Source organism: Brienomyrus brachyistius, chromosome 22, assembly GCF_023856365.1.
Source record: "Brienomyrus brachyistius isolate T26 chromosome 22, BBRACH_0.4, whole genome shotgun sequence".
Taxonomy (NCBI): Eukaryota; Metazoa; Chordata; class Actinopteri; order Osteoglossiformes; family Mormyridae; genus Brienomyrus; species Brienomyrus brachyistius.
In genome coordinates this window covers 3,060,135-3,075,859 of record NC_064554.1, presented here as the reverse complement: position 1 = coordinate 3,075,859, position 15,725 = coordinate 3,060,135, and the positions used below count along the sequence as shown (strand labels likewise).

The window sequence follows — 15,725 nt, the reverse complement described above, 5'->3', positions numbered from 1 at the left end:
AAATCGTTGTGTTTATTTCAAAATATCAGGCAATTAAGGTAATACGTTTTACCATTAAATATTTCAAAATACAGTATTCTTTGAAGCACAGATGCAAGAGCATGAGGATTAAATCACCAGTGTGACTTTCTATTTAAGTATGAATCACCTATAAAAAAATATGAAATATAAAAAAATCTTTAGCAATCGGAAAATAATTTTACATGGCCACGCTATTAGCAGTTTACTATCACACACGTAAATTTAAATTCCGTGCGCATGTTTCATAGTATCTGGATTATCAAAACACCAGTTTAACCATACGTGTAGCTTGAAAGCCACACTGAACATAATGTAAACTTAGCGTCAATTGACTAATGGCATATAATTACATATTGTCGAATTACATACTTTCGAGTAAACAGCATTTGGAAAACTAATACTGTATGCTGACATTCTTAATCATAGGGGAAATATTGCGTTTTATACAGCGTGCGCGTGCGTGTTTGTGTGCGCGCGCGAGCGAGCGAGCGAGAGAGAGAGAGAGCGAGAAGTAAAATGGCCGACCGTCAACTAACTGACTTTCGAGCGCCTTAGAAAAGCAGTAGATCGTGAGTGTTTACTCTGCAAGAGCCCGCCGAGACACTAAATGCCTTCGGAGGGTGTCTCCTGACTGGTTCAGCCGAAGGGCACCGTCGCAGCGCGTCCCATCCAGCCTCGGATGCCACCGAAAGCAGGAATCCGCACAGAAGCACTTTATTTCACATGTAATTCCTGAGGTGAGCAGCCAGCCAGCGGGGCGGGCGGTAGTGGCAGCGGCAGCCCTGGTCCCCGGCCGTCACCGTTCTGCACACATTTTATGTTAAAATGTCGGAGTTGTTCGGGCGAAACGAAAGTGAAGTGGATAATCCGGCTAGAAGCTCCATTCTCGGGGGAAGAGCCGAGTCCAGCCGTCCGTCAGGCTATGGGCAGCGTCGTTTTCCCCCCGTTTTCCAGCGTTACGTTACGCACTGCCCTATTCTTGCGTATTTATACGTTCGTGCAGAAAAGGTATAAGCTGAGATACTGGTTGCGATGCCGTGTTTAGCTATGCTTTGCTGTCGGCCGAGTGGTTACGTTAGCACAGCTAGCCGCTCCGATCGTGTTTTCCGTCTAGAAAGCAGCGCTTTAGAAGGAGCCCGTCTTTACGCCGAGGGCATCGGAGGCGCTTTCGTGCCCAACATACAAAAACTGTTTGCTTGGCCGCGGATTCTGTCCCGCCGCTGGGGTGGGGTGTCGCGCTGGAGGGGAGCGTCGATCTGCAAAGGCCCTCGGCCTCGGGCCACTACTTGAGACCGAGGCTGCTCCGAGGCCTAGTCGCACAGCGGGCCGAGACACCCCCCGCCCCATACTAGTTAAATAACGTTTAAGTAGTAACATGTACGTATTGCTGTTAGAACTGGTAGCGATAAATGTGAAAGTTATGGGGAGGTGGAAGGCAGCACTTAAATCCTTGGTTGCATGTCAGTGAACGCTTGTTGTTTGCGGACGTATCCCGTGCATCACCGAGGGTCGGGGCGGCTGGCTGGCTTTACTGCACTTGACTAATCCGAGTTGGGAATAACTTGTCAGCGTTGCGACCTGACTAGTTTACTTTATACTAGTTGCGCCCCCCTCCCCCGCCCGAGCGGTGTTGTAGGTGCAGCAGCAGTCCTTGTGGGTACGCTGGCTAACTTGACACCTGGAAGGTGACACTAGGTAGGGCTCGATAGCCGTATCTGTCGCAGCTGCCTGCCTTCACTGCTGTCCCTGCTACCTCTTGTTCAGAATCATTCAAACCGGACAGTTGTTAATAACTTAATTACAATCAGATTAGCTCTGCTTGGTGCTTACTGAAGTCAGAGGTGATTTTCTTGTCTCCACGTTGAGACAGATGGCCTGGATTGGTATTGTTGGTTGTTCTAATCGTCCACGATCTAATTATATAAACAAAGTGCTACACGTTTTTGTTGTTTTGGTACTATAGTACCTGCAGAAACTCAGAAATGAAATCGAAAGTGAAATCCTTTAAAAAAAAAGCGTTAGTGATTCACTCACTACATTTTCTGTGTCTTCTGATTGTAGAGAGGAGCTTCAGGAAAGGGAACAGCAGTTCATGGAAGACAAGAAAAGGAAGAAAGAAGAAAAACGTAAAAGGGAAGCATCCCAGAAGGTATTTTCAGCTTTTCTGCAGCAGAGCGTGCTTGGCTAGGGGCTGTGGTGCTTGGTATCTTTTGCGTTTGTGGTTGGACAACGGTCACATGTGGTCAGGGGGACGTGGGAAATGTACACGGTGTCCCCCTCACACCAGACATCTATGTGTTGCTTTGCTATTCGCCTCCAATGGAGGAAATGCGTTTTTTAAAAAACAGGCCTTTTGCTTGTGCAGTTTTTGCTTGGCTCCTTGGGATTGTCAAACTCGAAGTCATGGAGCCATGTGCTGAACTGTGGTCATTTTAAGGCTGGAGTTTTTTATATTTTTATTTATGTCCCCTTTCTCTGCCCCATTTCAGGTTGCAGAACAAAAAAACAAAGGTGAGCCTTTCTTTCTGCCCGTTATGCTGTTTCATTCATCTGTCTACTGTGCTCACATGACCCGCATTTGGCTTTGGCTGTCTAGCTTACCGAAGGCTGTGTGCGTCGTCCATTCAGTGCCATTGAGAAAATGAGGAAGCTAATGCTGAGTTAAATGTCCACAGTGATCTTTTAGGGAAAGCGTTTCTTTTTTTTGCCCGCACCTGTGTTTGTGGCATCAGGTTGCTGTGGGTTGGCTGATGTCTGTTCCCCCCTTTATTTGCAGTTTGTTTCGTGTTTCATTTGAAGTTGCGATGCCTTTCTGTTTGTATGTCAAACTTAACAGTAAATTTGATTTGAGTGTAATAGCGAGGGTTTGGATCCTGCAGTGGGTGGGGTTTACCTTGGGCTTCCAATTGGGCTGAATTAATCCAATAGGAATCTGTGAAATAACCAGTGTGAAGCGGATGAAACCGGTTAGACTGACCCCTTGACCAGGCCCTGATTTCTACAGTCACATGTTCAGTAGTATAATGTAGGACAGTCTGGTTAATGTCGCTGTTTTGTTCTCTGTGCTTTATGTCGCTCCTTGTTCTCTTGCCACGCAGTGCCAGAATTGACCAAGCCAACGTCCCCTCAGTGTCTGGCCACCCCCAGCTCTGTGTCCCCCAACCCTGGCCCCCCTCCCTCACCATCCCCCTCCCAGGCCACCGCTCCCGCCGGCGGCCTCGCCCAGGGTGGCAACAATGCCAAGCGGGCAGCGGTGGCCAACGGGCAGCCTCCTTCCGGCGCCCAGCCCCCCCAGCGCTACATGTCCCGAGAAGTGCCCCCCCGATTCCGCTGCCAGCAGGACCACAAAGTGCTACTGAAGCGGGGCCAGCCGCCGCTGTCCTGCATGCTGCTGGGGGGGGGCAACGGCAATGGAGCCAGCTCCCCCCCCTCACAGGGAGACGGCCCAAATGCAACGGCTGCTGGAGCCACAGGTAGGCAGGAGGTTGGCGTGTTTCTGCTGCTAAGACACATTAGCTACCGGCTAACAGCATGATAATGCAACTTCGTTAAAGAAACGGAAGCTAGTTACTGATAAGCAGGGGCCTCTATCATGAAGTTGTTTTTTTTTTGGGTTAGCAACATAACTTGTTGAATTTAAGGTAGTCTGGGCTAAATGTAAGTGAACAAAAACAATCTGTTTGATCTGAGGTGTGTTAAAGCCGACAAGTTATCTAGCTAACCAACAAATCTCACACCAGTGCTAATGTTTTTCCTTTTTTTTCCTCTCTCCCTCTAGATCCCAGTCTTGGATCTCTGGGTCCAGCAGTTCCTTCACCCCCCCACTCTTCTTCCTCCTCCTCCTCCTCCTCATCATCAGTCGCTGCTTCTTGTACTACGAATTATGCAAATTCCACTTCGGGGGTGAGCTCGGGAAGCCAGCCCCCGTCTCAGGGCTGTGAGAAGGTGATTTTTGACGGGTCTGACCTGGAGGAGTGGCCCAGCATTGTGGGCGGGGCCGGGGGGGACAGCATGGGTGCGGGGGGGGGCGGAGACCGGCGGTGCCTCATGGAGTGACAGACACCCCCAGCAGCAGAAGGGAGTGGGTGTGAATGTGGGGGCCGGGAAGGCTGGTGCCACGGGTAGCTCCTCCCCTCCATCCTCCACTTCCTTTTCGCCCAACGAATGTACGCAGCCCGGGGGTGTCGCATGGGGGTCGGCACCCCCCAAATCCAAAGCCACTCCTTTCCCTGGGCCCTCAGAGGGTGCGCTTGGGGCCAGTGGTGGGATTCCCGGTGCCAACTTCAACCCCAGTGCCAACCCATCTGCCTGGCCTGCTTTGGTGCCCGAAGACACGGCCGGCACAGAGGGGGCGCCTGCGGCGGAGGGCAATCAGGCCTCCCTCCAGCCTCCCCCTTCCCCGTCTGCCAGCCCCGCCCTCGCCAATCCGGCCAGCCACCCACGTGATGTGCAAAACAGGGACAGAGATCCCCTCCCCGGGGAGTGGGGGGGTGCAGCTTCGGATCCAAGAGTAGGACCAAAAACGGCAGGGGACGTGGACAGTGGAGTTGCGGTCGGGGAAGAGCCCTCTGCATCTTCATCGTCATCCTCTTCCTCCTCCTCCTCCTCGTGGAGGGTACAGTCTTTCCCTGCGAACTCTAAAACGAGTGCCTCCCGGGTCGAGGTGTGGGACGGTGGGGCGGAAGGCACCGCGGGTCCCGGGGGGGAAGGTGGGGTCCCTTGGGGGCACGAGGAGAAGGGAGTCGCAGCAGCGTCAGGGGCCCAGGGCTGGCCATCGGGAAACGGGGGTGGCTGTAGGACCCTCGGGGAATCTCAGGGAGTATGGGAAGGAGCGACAGGGGAGGAGCTTTCGGTCGAAGAGTGGGGTAATCCAGGTCGGGGGGCGTCTCCAGAGGACGCAAGTAGTTTGACTGGGTGCGGCAGCGAGGGTGGTGGAGGCAGCAGCAACAGCAACAGCAGCAGCAGGGGCAGCGTTGGAAACACTCCCACCTCCACCTCCGTCACTCCCACAACTGCAACAAGAGCTTGGGACAATCAGACGGGTGCCAGTGAGGGTGGGGCCGGAGAGGGAGAAGAGTGGGGGGGGCAGGGAAAGGGAGCAGCCAGCGGGGCGTCAACCTCCAGTGGAGGGCGCTCCAGGGCCAGCGGTGGCCATGGGCACCACCGCTCCTCCCACCCACCACCCAACCCTGAAGTGGCCTTGCAGAACCTACTCCGGCGGACGGACCTGGACCCACGGGTGCTTTCCAATGTGGGCTGGGGGCAGACCCAGATCCGGCAGAACGTGGCCTGGGACTTGGAGGAGGGGTGCGACAAGGGCAGTGGCACGGTGAACCCCGCCCCCTATTCCGCCACTGCCATCTCAACGACTACTGATCCAATGGCAGCGAGCCAGTGCCCTGGAGATGCCCCCGCAAGAGATGGATGGGATGGAGGGGGTGGGCCCCGCGGTGTCCCAATGTCTGGGTCGGGAGTGCGAAACCCCGTGGTCCCCCAGGCCACTGGGGGCAGCATTGGTGGTCCAGGGAAGGGTGTGTGCGGCTGGGGAGGGGTTAGTCCTGGAGAGGGCCAGGGGAAAGGCTGGGGTGATGATGGCCCAGAGTGGAGGGAGCACAGGGGTGGCGAATCTGGGGAGTGGGGAGCCTTCGGGCAACAGGGTACTGTGGCAGGTGTGGGGGGGAGCAGTTGGGGGGGTGGGGCGGAGGAGAAAGGCACAGGAGGGTGGAAGGATCCAGGGAGGGAGGGGGGCTGGGGACAGAGGGGTGGCAGCGACTGGGCAAAAAGGGAGCTGAAATCGGAACGGGGTGTCTGGGGGGAGGGTAAGGGTGGGGCAGGGAATGACCCCGAAGTCGGCTCCTGGGGCAGCTGGGATGAGGGGGGGTCGAGAAGGGGGTGGGGGAGCGGAGACAAATCTCACCAAGGGTGGGGGGGCAAGCAGACGCCAAGCAGCCAGGCTACGGCGGTGCCCAAGGGCCCTGTGCAGCACCAACAATCGCAGCCCCAGCAGGTGGCGCTTCTGGATGCGGGGGCCACGCATGGCAGCTGGAGCCGGTCGGGGGGGGGCCCCCTCCCAAAGCCAGAACCAAAGCTCCGGCTGGACTTCGGGACCCATGCCGGCGCTGGCGGGTGGCCCTGGCGAGCGCCCCGAGCCCAGCGGTTGGGAGGAGCCATCGCCACAGAGTGTCAGCCGGCGCATGGAAATCGACGACGGCACGTCGGCCTGGGGCGACCCCAGCCGCTACAGCGGGAAGAGCGTCAACCTGTGGGACCAGAACGGCGCTGCCACCACCGGCCCCCAGCCTCAGGGCCAGCCCCCCGCCCAGCAGCAGCAGCAGCAGCCACCCGCCGGGAGGCCTGGCGGCCGGGAGCCGGGGCACGGCCAGGGCAAGGCGGCGGCTATGGGTGAGTCCCCAGGGTGCTGCAGGATCCTGTGCATGCCGTGCTGCTTTAGAGCATGGCTGAGCTGTGGGTTCTGGTTTTAGTTTATGATAAAATGCAGGATCAGTATTTTTTTTAATCCTTTTGAGGTAGTGCTTGATGTATCTGGCTGAGGGTAATTAGATGTTTAGCATGCAGATGTTTGAGAGCTAATTAATTGCTAAAAGTTTGTAATAGTGGTGTGTTCCACTGGGTGGGAGCAGGCAGTGTGTTGTGACTCTCTTCAGGTCAGCTGATCTCCTCTATGACTCTGCTACTATTTTCTCTGCCGGATATGAATGTTCATGCCTGCCCTCCCACCCCCATCTTGTTTTACTAGCTCCAGCATCGTGGGGAGGTGGGGGTAGCCACAGTGACCCGGCTGTGGACAACGGCACCGCCGCCTGGGGGAAAGCCTCCGATGGGCCTGCAGCCTGGGGGGACCCGGAAGATTCCGGAAAGGGCTGGGGGAATCCGTCCTCCGGTGCGGGGAAGTCCGGTAAGGACGCCGCTCGCTCGGCTCAGCACTGCGCCGTGGCTTGTGCACTCGTGACTTTATGCGGCTGCTGGTTTTCACCCACAGGCTCCAAGTCTATGCAAGAAGGCTGGGGAGAGGGGGAGACCTCGGTTAGCGCCTCGCGCCACTCCAGCTGGGAGGAGGAGGAGGAGCCCACCGCCGTATGGAGCAACGCCGGCTCCCAGGGAAGCAGCTCCTCCTACAACTCTGGGGGCTGGGGGCAAGGCCACGGGGGCAAGAAGGGCAACAGCAAGGTGTGTGTGTGTGTGTGTGTGTGTGTGTGTGTGTGTGTGTGTGTGTGTGTGTGTGTGTGTGTGTGTGTGTTCCCCTCACCGCCAAGATGGATCCTTCCATTTTGGTTTATTGTGTTACTAATGAGCCTAGGTCATACTTCACTTTTCCACATTTTGGGCTGAGGAAGTTTGCATCCGTGCTGCATTTGGCTGCGGATGTGCATGAATGTAGCAGTGATATTCCTCCACACCAGGAGAGGGCAGATGTACTGCAACAAACACTAACAGTGTAGTGAAATGGGTGAACTACTTATAGACGTGGTTGACCTCTGCTCTGTGAAAGTTGGCACTGCCATCTACTGCAAGTACCTAGTCATTTATCTTGCACGTGTGCAGCTGACGAACACGAACATGTGTGATCTCTGCCAAGCAAAAAAAATCTGAGCTGCACATGCACAGCCATCTGGGGCAAACCCCCAATGACCTCACCCCCCATGAAAAACGTGGAACATTTTAATTATGAATTTTCCTTAAGTGGCATGACTCGGCTCTGCCGGTTTGTTTCTCAACACTCATGTAGAAACTCAAGCAGGATCAATGCTCAATTGCGTGAAATGAGCATAATTAGAGGTTAATCCTGCTCTGCTTGCTGAAGGAGGCTCGTCTGTCTCTCAGGTTTCCTTAAAGTCTGGAGGAGATTCCTGGATGAATCCTATGAACAGACAGTTCTCCAACATGGGGATTCTGGTATGTCTCATTCGCTTTTCCACCGTTCGTTAGAGGGGCTGAAGGGTTATGGGAATATCATGGCGTGATTGGTGCTCCCCCACCTCGCTCCCAGGGAGAGGAGCCTGGCGGCAGGCCCCTCGATCTGGCCACCGCTCCTCCCCAGGACAAGAAGCTGGAAGGAGAAAAGCGAGGGATGAGTCTCGGCGACTACAGCGAGGAGATGCGCAAGGGAGGCCGTGGAGGCCCAGTCTTCCGTTCAGCCGGGTCCAAAGAGGCTGGGCCTGCTGATCCTGGGCCTTATTATGACAAGGTAACTGGCGCTCCTTCTCTGCCGCCCCTAGGGCGCCCGAGCTAACATCCCTGCTTCGTTAACCCTAGCTGCCCCTCATACTTCACCTTCAACTTTTATTAGGAGTTCGGATTGGCTGTGGTCACCGACTGACCTTTCCATTAACCAATCAGGATGGATTCCCTGTGTCCTTTGCTTTAAAGCCCTCTCCTTGTGGTCAGCTCCTCAGTCCATGGCTGCTTCATTGCCCTCTTGTCTCACCTGTTGTAGCTACACTCTGTGATTAGCGCCCCCCTCAGTCTGTATTCTCCCACCTTTCCTCAGGTGGGGGGTCACGGCATGTTCAGTGGTGGCGGCGGAATGGCCCAGTCGCGGGGCATACACCCCATGAACCCGTCCCCAGGGATACGAGCACAAGTGCCTCCTCAGTTCCTGACGCCTCAGGTGAGCTGGATGTGTCCTCCCCCCTCTCCCACCCCATATGCGTGTGTGGGGGACATTTGTGCGCAGTCATGCAGCTTTCTGGCCTGCAGGTGCCGGGCTCCGTGCTGAAGCAGGTGCCCCCTCCCAGCAGTGGCGTGGGCGGCCTTGGCATGGGAGGGGTCGGGGGCTTCCCACCCCAGCTATCCCCCCAGCATCTGGCTGTGCTGAGTACCATCTACCCCCAGGTGCAGCAGTTCCACCTGGTCAGTGAACCTTTAGCGTATGTGTGTGTGTCTGTGTGTGTGTGTATGTGTGTGTCACCATGGTAACCCACGCTGACCCCGCCCTCTGCCCCGCTTTAGGCTTGTCAGCTGCTCTTGCAGCAACAGCAGCAGCAGCAACAGCAGCAGCAGCTCCTGCAGAACCAGAGGAAGTTCCAGTCCCAGTCGCTGAGGCCGCAGCCAGATCCCCAGCAGGTTTGGGCTGCCCAACCACCCCCCCCCACCCCATTTCATGGATGCCTGAGTGCCGTTAATTAATCTGCCCCCCCCCCATTTTGCCCCCCACCCCAGCTGGCGCGGGTCATGGCTATCCTCCAGCAGCAGCAACAGCGGCAGCAGCAGGGCCCGGGGTCTGGGGCTGGCTCTAAGCTATCCCCGTCCCACCTGGGGGGTGGCGCTCCCAAGCAGCCCCTGGCTGAGCCGCCGGGCGCCCCGGGGATGGTGAGCTCGCTGGCCGACCTGCACTCCAAAGCACAGGCCGGATATTCGGGTGAGTCCCGCCAGCTATGATGGGGGAGGCCGCCTTAATGGCCCCCTGGCTTCGCACGGCCTTCTCACCCATTCGTTCACTGCAGCAGGGTTTTCCCCCGGTCCGAACCTGCCGGGGCTGGAGTTGGGCTCCATGGTGAGCAGCCCCGGGAGTGTGAAGGAGACTGGAGGACAGCACTCTCGTTTTAAGTGGATGATGGAGGGACACTCGCCGGCACCCCCGTCCCCTGACCCGACTCTGCACAAGAACGGTAAGAAACATCCTGCCCCCCCAGTCAGCTATGTTAAAGGATTTAGCAGCAGTACTAAGGTGATCCAAGCCTTCCATAGATTTGCCAGGGGCTTGTGCAGCTCGTCCAATCGGATCTATTCTTGTAGCACCACACCTTAGTCAGGAGCTGCTATTGGCTCATGAATGTGCATGAGTCCCTTTCCTAGAGCAGATGCTGAGGATAGTGAAGAATGACATACAGGTTAAAGAACTTAATATCATTGATATTTTAATTAGGTATGCAAGCCTAAAAAAACATGTCTAATGATTTAGTTTATCTTCCTTTCTCTCTTTTCATACTTCATAACCGACCCACCACAGGCCCTATTTCGGCTCCAGTTAAGCTGCGGGGAGGATCTCCTTACTACCAGTATGATATGCTGGGGGGTGAAGGCTTTGGGGTGCCCCCTCAGGGCGGCTCTGACAACTGGCATCGCACTCCAGGAAACAAAATGAGCTCCAAGTCGGGCAGCTCGAGCTGGCCGCCAGGTAGGCAGCTGCTCTGTACCCAGTGGGCGGGGCCTGCAGAGGCATCCTGCCAGCCATGTGGATCAGCAGCTCTGCGCCGGGTGACCGACTTGCTGTTTTGCTGTGGTCAGAGTTCCAGCCTGGCGTGCCCTGGAAGGGAATCCAAAGCGCCGACCCTGAATCGGACCCGTATGTGACTCCTGGCAGTGTGCTGGGCTCCTCGGGGGCCTCCAACCTCAGTGACCCCGAGCACCAGTTACTGAGAGACCACACAGGTACTAGTCACTCACCATGGTTCGCACCATACTTGGTCTTAAACTGTAAAACAATCTATTCTCCTAAGCTTGTGGGGCAGCTACTTTGCTCAGGATTGGGAGAGACCACGCATCTTTTCTCCCTGTGTGATTTAGGGACCAACCCCTCCCTCGGTACCTTGCTGCCTTCCGCCGGGGCCTGGCCCTACAGTGGCCCAGACAGCCCTGTCAGCAATGCACACAGCTCAGGTAGCACCTCTGTGCCTCATCGCCCTGCCCTGTCTGCACCCCTCCGCTTGCCTCCATTTCAGTTCCTTCTCTGTCTCTCCCCCCCCCCACTCCATTCCAGCAAAGTACGCAGAGTATAAACCCAGCTGGCCCCCAGATCCCATCGGCCCCAACAAGCTGTGGAAGTCTGGCCCCAAGAGCTCCCAGCTGCCCCGCCCCCCTCCCGGCCTGACGGCCCAGAAGCCTCAGTCCCCATGGGCAGGTGCGGCTCCCAGGCCGCCTAGGGGCTGGGGTGCCCAGGAGATGAGATACAACCAAGGTAAGAGTCTCACCTCGGCCTTGCTGGAGGAGGGGTGTCCCGGTAGCTTGTGGGAGTTTTACTTGCACAAAAATGTTCTGAGGGCAGATAAAAAAATTGATTGGTTCAGAGAGAGAGAGCCCATCAGATTGAAGAGTGCTGGTTGGTTAGTCCCTCCTCTTCTACTTGCTTGGATCCACCTCCTCTACAGTTTGATTGGCTGTCTCTCTGAACCTGTCATTTTTCATTCAGAACATTTTTTGTGCTAGCAAAACTCCCTGACCTCATGACCCCACTTGGGATATTGATGTCTGATTTGCTAAGACATCCGCCCCACCCCCTCCAACAGGCTCTGCATGGAGTGATGCTGGAGCTTCGAGGGGCAGCTGCTGGCTGGTGCTGAGCAACCTCACCCCCCAGGTAAAGAAATTCATAAGATGGGCTTCGGTGGCTGTTGGAGTCTTTTGGATCTTTCTACCCCAGATTGATAAACACTGAGTTATTGGTATTACAGCATTCAGGCTTTGCAACTAGCAGCCTGGAAATGAGACGGCAAAGAACTGCAGCGTCGTCCTAGATCTGTAGCTCGGGATGAAACCGCCATTTGCCTGTATCACATTCGATATAGTGGGAAATTATGCAGTGGGAGGAAGGTGCAGAGCATGCATATGCCTTGAAGATGGGGGGGCTGACCATCTCGCCCTCTGTCTTCTCGCAGATCGACGGCTCCACTCTCCGTACAATCTGTATGCAGCATGGCCCCCTGCTGACCTTTCACCTCGGACTGACCCAGGGCAGCGCTCTGATTTGCTACAGCAGCAGACAGGAAGCAGCCAAGGCCCAGAGTGCACTGCACATGTAAGAACGGCTCTCTTGTCCCACCGGGATTATAACTCGAGCTGCATGATATCACATCACCATGTACTTGCGATTATTTGTCGCATGTGCAATAATCACCAGGGCTTTAGAGGACAGGCAAAACATTTGACTGGACGTCAGCTCTTCGGTACTTTGTGGACATTTTATTTATGCCCACAACTTGGTAAGTGGATTAGTAGGTACGCCTGAAATACTGAGGTGCACATTTTGATGCCCACAAGTTAGTAATCTGTATAAGTTCAGTGTATCCTTATATTTATTAAATTCGGTTAGTGGACACGCCACATACGACCGCTTTGGTATATCATGGAAGCGATAAGCATTGAAGTGGCGTTGAAGAAAGGGACAGCTCAGCAGATGCAGCGTCTTTTAAAAGAGGAGATACTGTGGATGAATACACATTTCTAATAAAAAGTTTCATTCCTCTTCTAAATCCCTGGTGATACATGGCATGCGCTATTTATCCGCGAGTATGTGGTGATGTGACATCGTGCCTGAGTCATAACATTTTACTTAAAGGATCTTAGTGGTAACAGTAGTATGATGTTGCTGTGTTCTGATTTGAATGAAAGTGATGCATTATGATATTTCTGCGTAAATGCTGAGAGTAAAATGTCTCACTAAATATCAGGAGTTTTAAATGCATGTAACCTGCAGCTTATGATGGTCAGATACAAAAAAAAATTGATAGTTTGGCAGTAGAGTTTGCACATAACTGAAACATCATCCCAGTCGCAATAATGGAACAGGTGGTTACTTTGTCCCCACCTGAATTACACTACATGGTTGCAGCTCTAATGTAAGAAACATGCAGAACATTTTTCCTGACCGATGTAACCCCCCGCCCCCCTTGTTCTACAGGTGTGTCCTGGGCAATACCACAATCCTGGCAGAATTTGTTAGTGAGGAAGAAGTCAGCCGGTATTTTGCACATTCCCAGGGGGGAGGGAGCGGGAGTGGAAGCGGGGCTGGGTCCGGGGTGGGTCAAGGCCCAATGGGCACCGGCACAACGGGGGCCGGCGGCCGAGGGAGCCCCCCAGGAAGCGAACGAGCGGCCGGAGGCAACGGCAATGGCGGCAGTGCTGGCCCTCCTACCTCCGGCTGGCAGGGTTTGGACGATACAGGCAGCTCGCCGGACGCCCCTTCTGCCCAAGGTCCCGGGATGGGTATCTTCACCCAGTGGAGCAGTAACGGGGGCCCTATTGGGGGGACAGGGGTTGGGGTTGGTGTGGAGGCCATGGAACCAGGCAGGGCTGGGCTCTGGGGAGGCATGACCCCAGGCTACCCTGGGGGCAGCAGCCTCTGGGGGGCACCGCAGATGGAGGACAGGCACCAGATGGACAGCCCGGCTGCACTGTTGCCCGGCGACCTTCTTGGGGGTGGGGCCGATTCCATCTGAGAAGCACGCGTGCATTTTTTTTTCTTTTCCCATCCAAAACCATCATTGTGGCGTGCAATGTAAATTGCAGGAAGTGACACACAGGGCGGTACTTGTGCAGACATGCGTTCACACGCCTAGATGTATTCCACCAAAAAACCTAATCAAAAAAAAAAAAAAACCAAGATGTAGACTGTGAGGCACCTATGTGAGGCCTTTCTCTTAAATGAAGACTAAACTGCAAGACTTGACCAGAAGGAGAACTAGGTGATCTGAGATGCTGAATCTCAGCTTGATAAGACCTAAACTGAAGCTGGATTGAAACCATATATGCACACACACGCACACGCAGACCGAAGCTCAGACAGGTGGATGTGCTAGTCGCCACACGTGATTGGACGACCATATACAATCTGTAAATCCCTGCAAATTCAGGCAGATTGTATCTCACACAGACATACACACACTGCTCTGATGTTTTACAGATTTTTTATTTTTTTTTTCCTACTTTCGGATGGTGGAATCCAGAAACGATGTCATCCTTCCCTTCAAATGCTGACCTCGTTTTCTTGTTCAGTCATCGTTCGTTGTCTTTATTATGATGACTTATTTTGCTATGCGAGGCACTCGTGACTTTGTGTGTGCGTGCGTGCGCGTGTGCATTAGTGTTAGTGAATCGTGTGGAAGCTGTTAGTGCATGAGTGGGTGACCAAATCCAGGGTGTTTTGTCTGATGTTCATGAGACAGAACATGGTGTGTGTGTGTGTGTTTGTTCGCGCTGCTCGTTTGTGGTCGTTCCTCGAGTGACTGGTGAGAGGGTGCACGAGGCAGCTTACATTTAAGTGTTATAAACATTTTGGAGTGGGCTTGGTAAATGTATGCAGAGTATATGTGGGTGTGTGTCTAGGTCACACATTCGACACCATTGGCACTAATTAATCTTTTTTGCTTTGGTTTTTAGCGGCAGTTTTGTCTGAATTGCAGTAATAATATTAATAAAGAAACGCAAACAACCGAAAGGCATAGATATTGAAAAATGCCAAATCTTTACCTAGTGGAGCTGGACGGGTGTTTACAAATGCCTAAAAAAGTATATGTGTGTGTGTGTGTGTGTTTGTTTGTTTTTCCCCTTTCTTATAGTTTAAATACAAGACAGGCTTTAACACTCCTGTTTGTGTGTTTCTTACAAAAGAAGTAATTTAACAAAGCAAGTAGAATGAAGCAGTGTTTCTCAATCCAGTCCTCGGGAACCCCCAGAAAGTCCATGTTTTTGCTCCTTCCCAGCTCGTACTGAGGGTCCCTGAGGACCAGGTCGGGAGACCCTGGCATAAAGTAGTCTCCTGTCCTATGGTTTTGTATCCTCCTTCTGAGGGAGCAGGATTTATGTTTACAATTCAGTCCATTTAGCTGTTCATAATCAGAGGTGCACTTCTAGACAATTCGCTACACTCGCGATTCGCGGCGTTCTGATTGTCATTCTTGTTTTAGTTGCTACTGACTGTATCCCTATCGCTATCCTGGAAGCTTGCCCCCCCCCTCCCCCCTCCCCATGTGTAGTCTGTTTGCCCTGTTCTTTGTTAAAAGAACCACTGATGTACCAGCTGTTACCTTTACTTTGTATTTTATTTTTTAACTTCTGCAGGATCCCTTTTATGTACACTGACTTTGAGTTGTTTCCTTGCCATTACTTGACCACACTTGTATTGAGAGCATAAGGTAATAAGGTACCGGCTTAAGCTGCCCATACCCAAGCACTACCAGGGCGCTGTGACAGAAGTTTGACTTGCTTGACTATCAGATCATTTTTGCATTGCTGCCTTTGCAGGTGGGGGCCTTATCACAATCCACCAGTTACTGTAATGGTGTCGTCCCTCATTATCTCCCCCCCCCCCCCCCCTCCCCCCCAAGCTCATGAGTCTCCTGTGAAACGGACTGTCTCAGGTAGGTTAGCCTGCAGGGGAAAGCTCAAGAGTCTGAGCCTCTCGCGCCCCACACCGGCCCGGGAGGGTTACGGCGGAGTGCTCTCCGGGGTCTATGGGCAGTGCTGGACACGGCACGCATTACCGGGTATTAAATTCAGGGCATAGCAGCAGCCCCAGCGTAGGTTAACGTTAAAGTATCCCTCGGCCTGTGACACTGGTTTTGCACAGATCCTCTGTGATATTGGCGTCAGCCTGTAATGTAGCCAGTAAAAGCACTCTTCCATTTCAGTCAAACCAAACTAGGCCTTGACCCGACTGCCCTGTTGGCTGCGAGAGTCCGAGCAGCTGGAGAGCATCTGTTTAGCGCTTGTTCGTTAGAAAGGGTTACCTGACGTTGACACCTAAAATAAAGGCTGGAACTTTGCTTTCGTTGTGGAATTTTTAAATTTTTTTTTCTTCGCTTGTCACAGTGGTTAGTTTACAATTGCATAAATAAAAACAATACTATGGTTACTACTGGAGTTTCTCAGTGTGTGAGGCTTTTTTTTATTTAAACTTTTTTTTTTTTTTGACTGAAGTGTGTGTGGCTATATATGCGTGCGCACACACATATGTGTGTATAATGCAA

General features: G+C 53.6%; 1 protein-coding gene across 1 annotated transcript; it reads left to right on the top strand.

Moving 5' to 3' along the window:
• The first annotated feature begins 496 nt into the window (after positions 1 to 496).
• On the top strand, positions 497 to 15,521 carry LOC125718315 (trinucleotide repeat-containing gene 6B protein-like). The gene is given in 23 exon segments (XM_048992085.1): positions 497 to 758; positions 2,083 to 2,170; positions 2,511 to 2,532; positions 3,120 to 3,494; positions 3,800 to 4,044; positions 4,046 to 6,060; positions 6,062 to 6,423; positions 6,779 to 6,937; positions 7,022 to 7,209; positions 7,864 to 7,935; positions 8,030 to 8,227; positions 8,531 to 8,650; positions 8,740 to 8,892; positions 8,992 to 9,105; positions 9,202 to 9,400; positions 9,489 to 9,650; positions 9,992 to 10,159; positions 10,270 to 10,413; positions 10,549 to 10,641; positions 10,742 to 10,939; positions 11,268 to 11,338; positions 11,637 to 11,776; positions 12,659 to 15,521. Coding segments are annotated over 22 exon segments (5,793 nt in total). The 5' UTR covers positions 497 to 758; positions 2,083 to 2,113; the 3' UTR covers positions 13,197 to 15,521.
• The last annotated feature ends 204 nt before the right edge of the window (positions 15,522 to 15,725 follow it).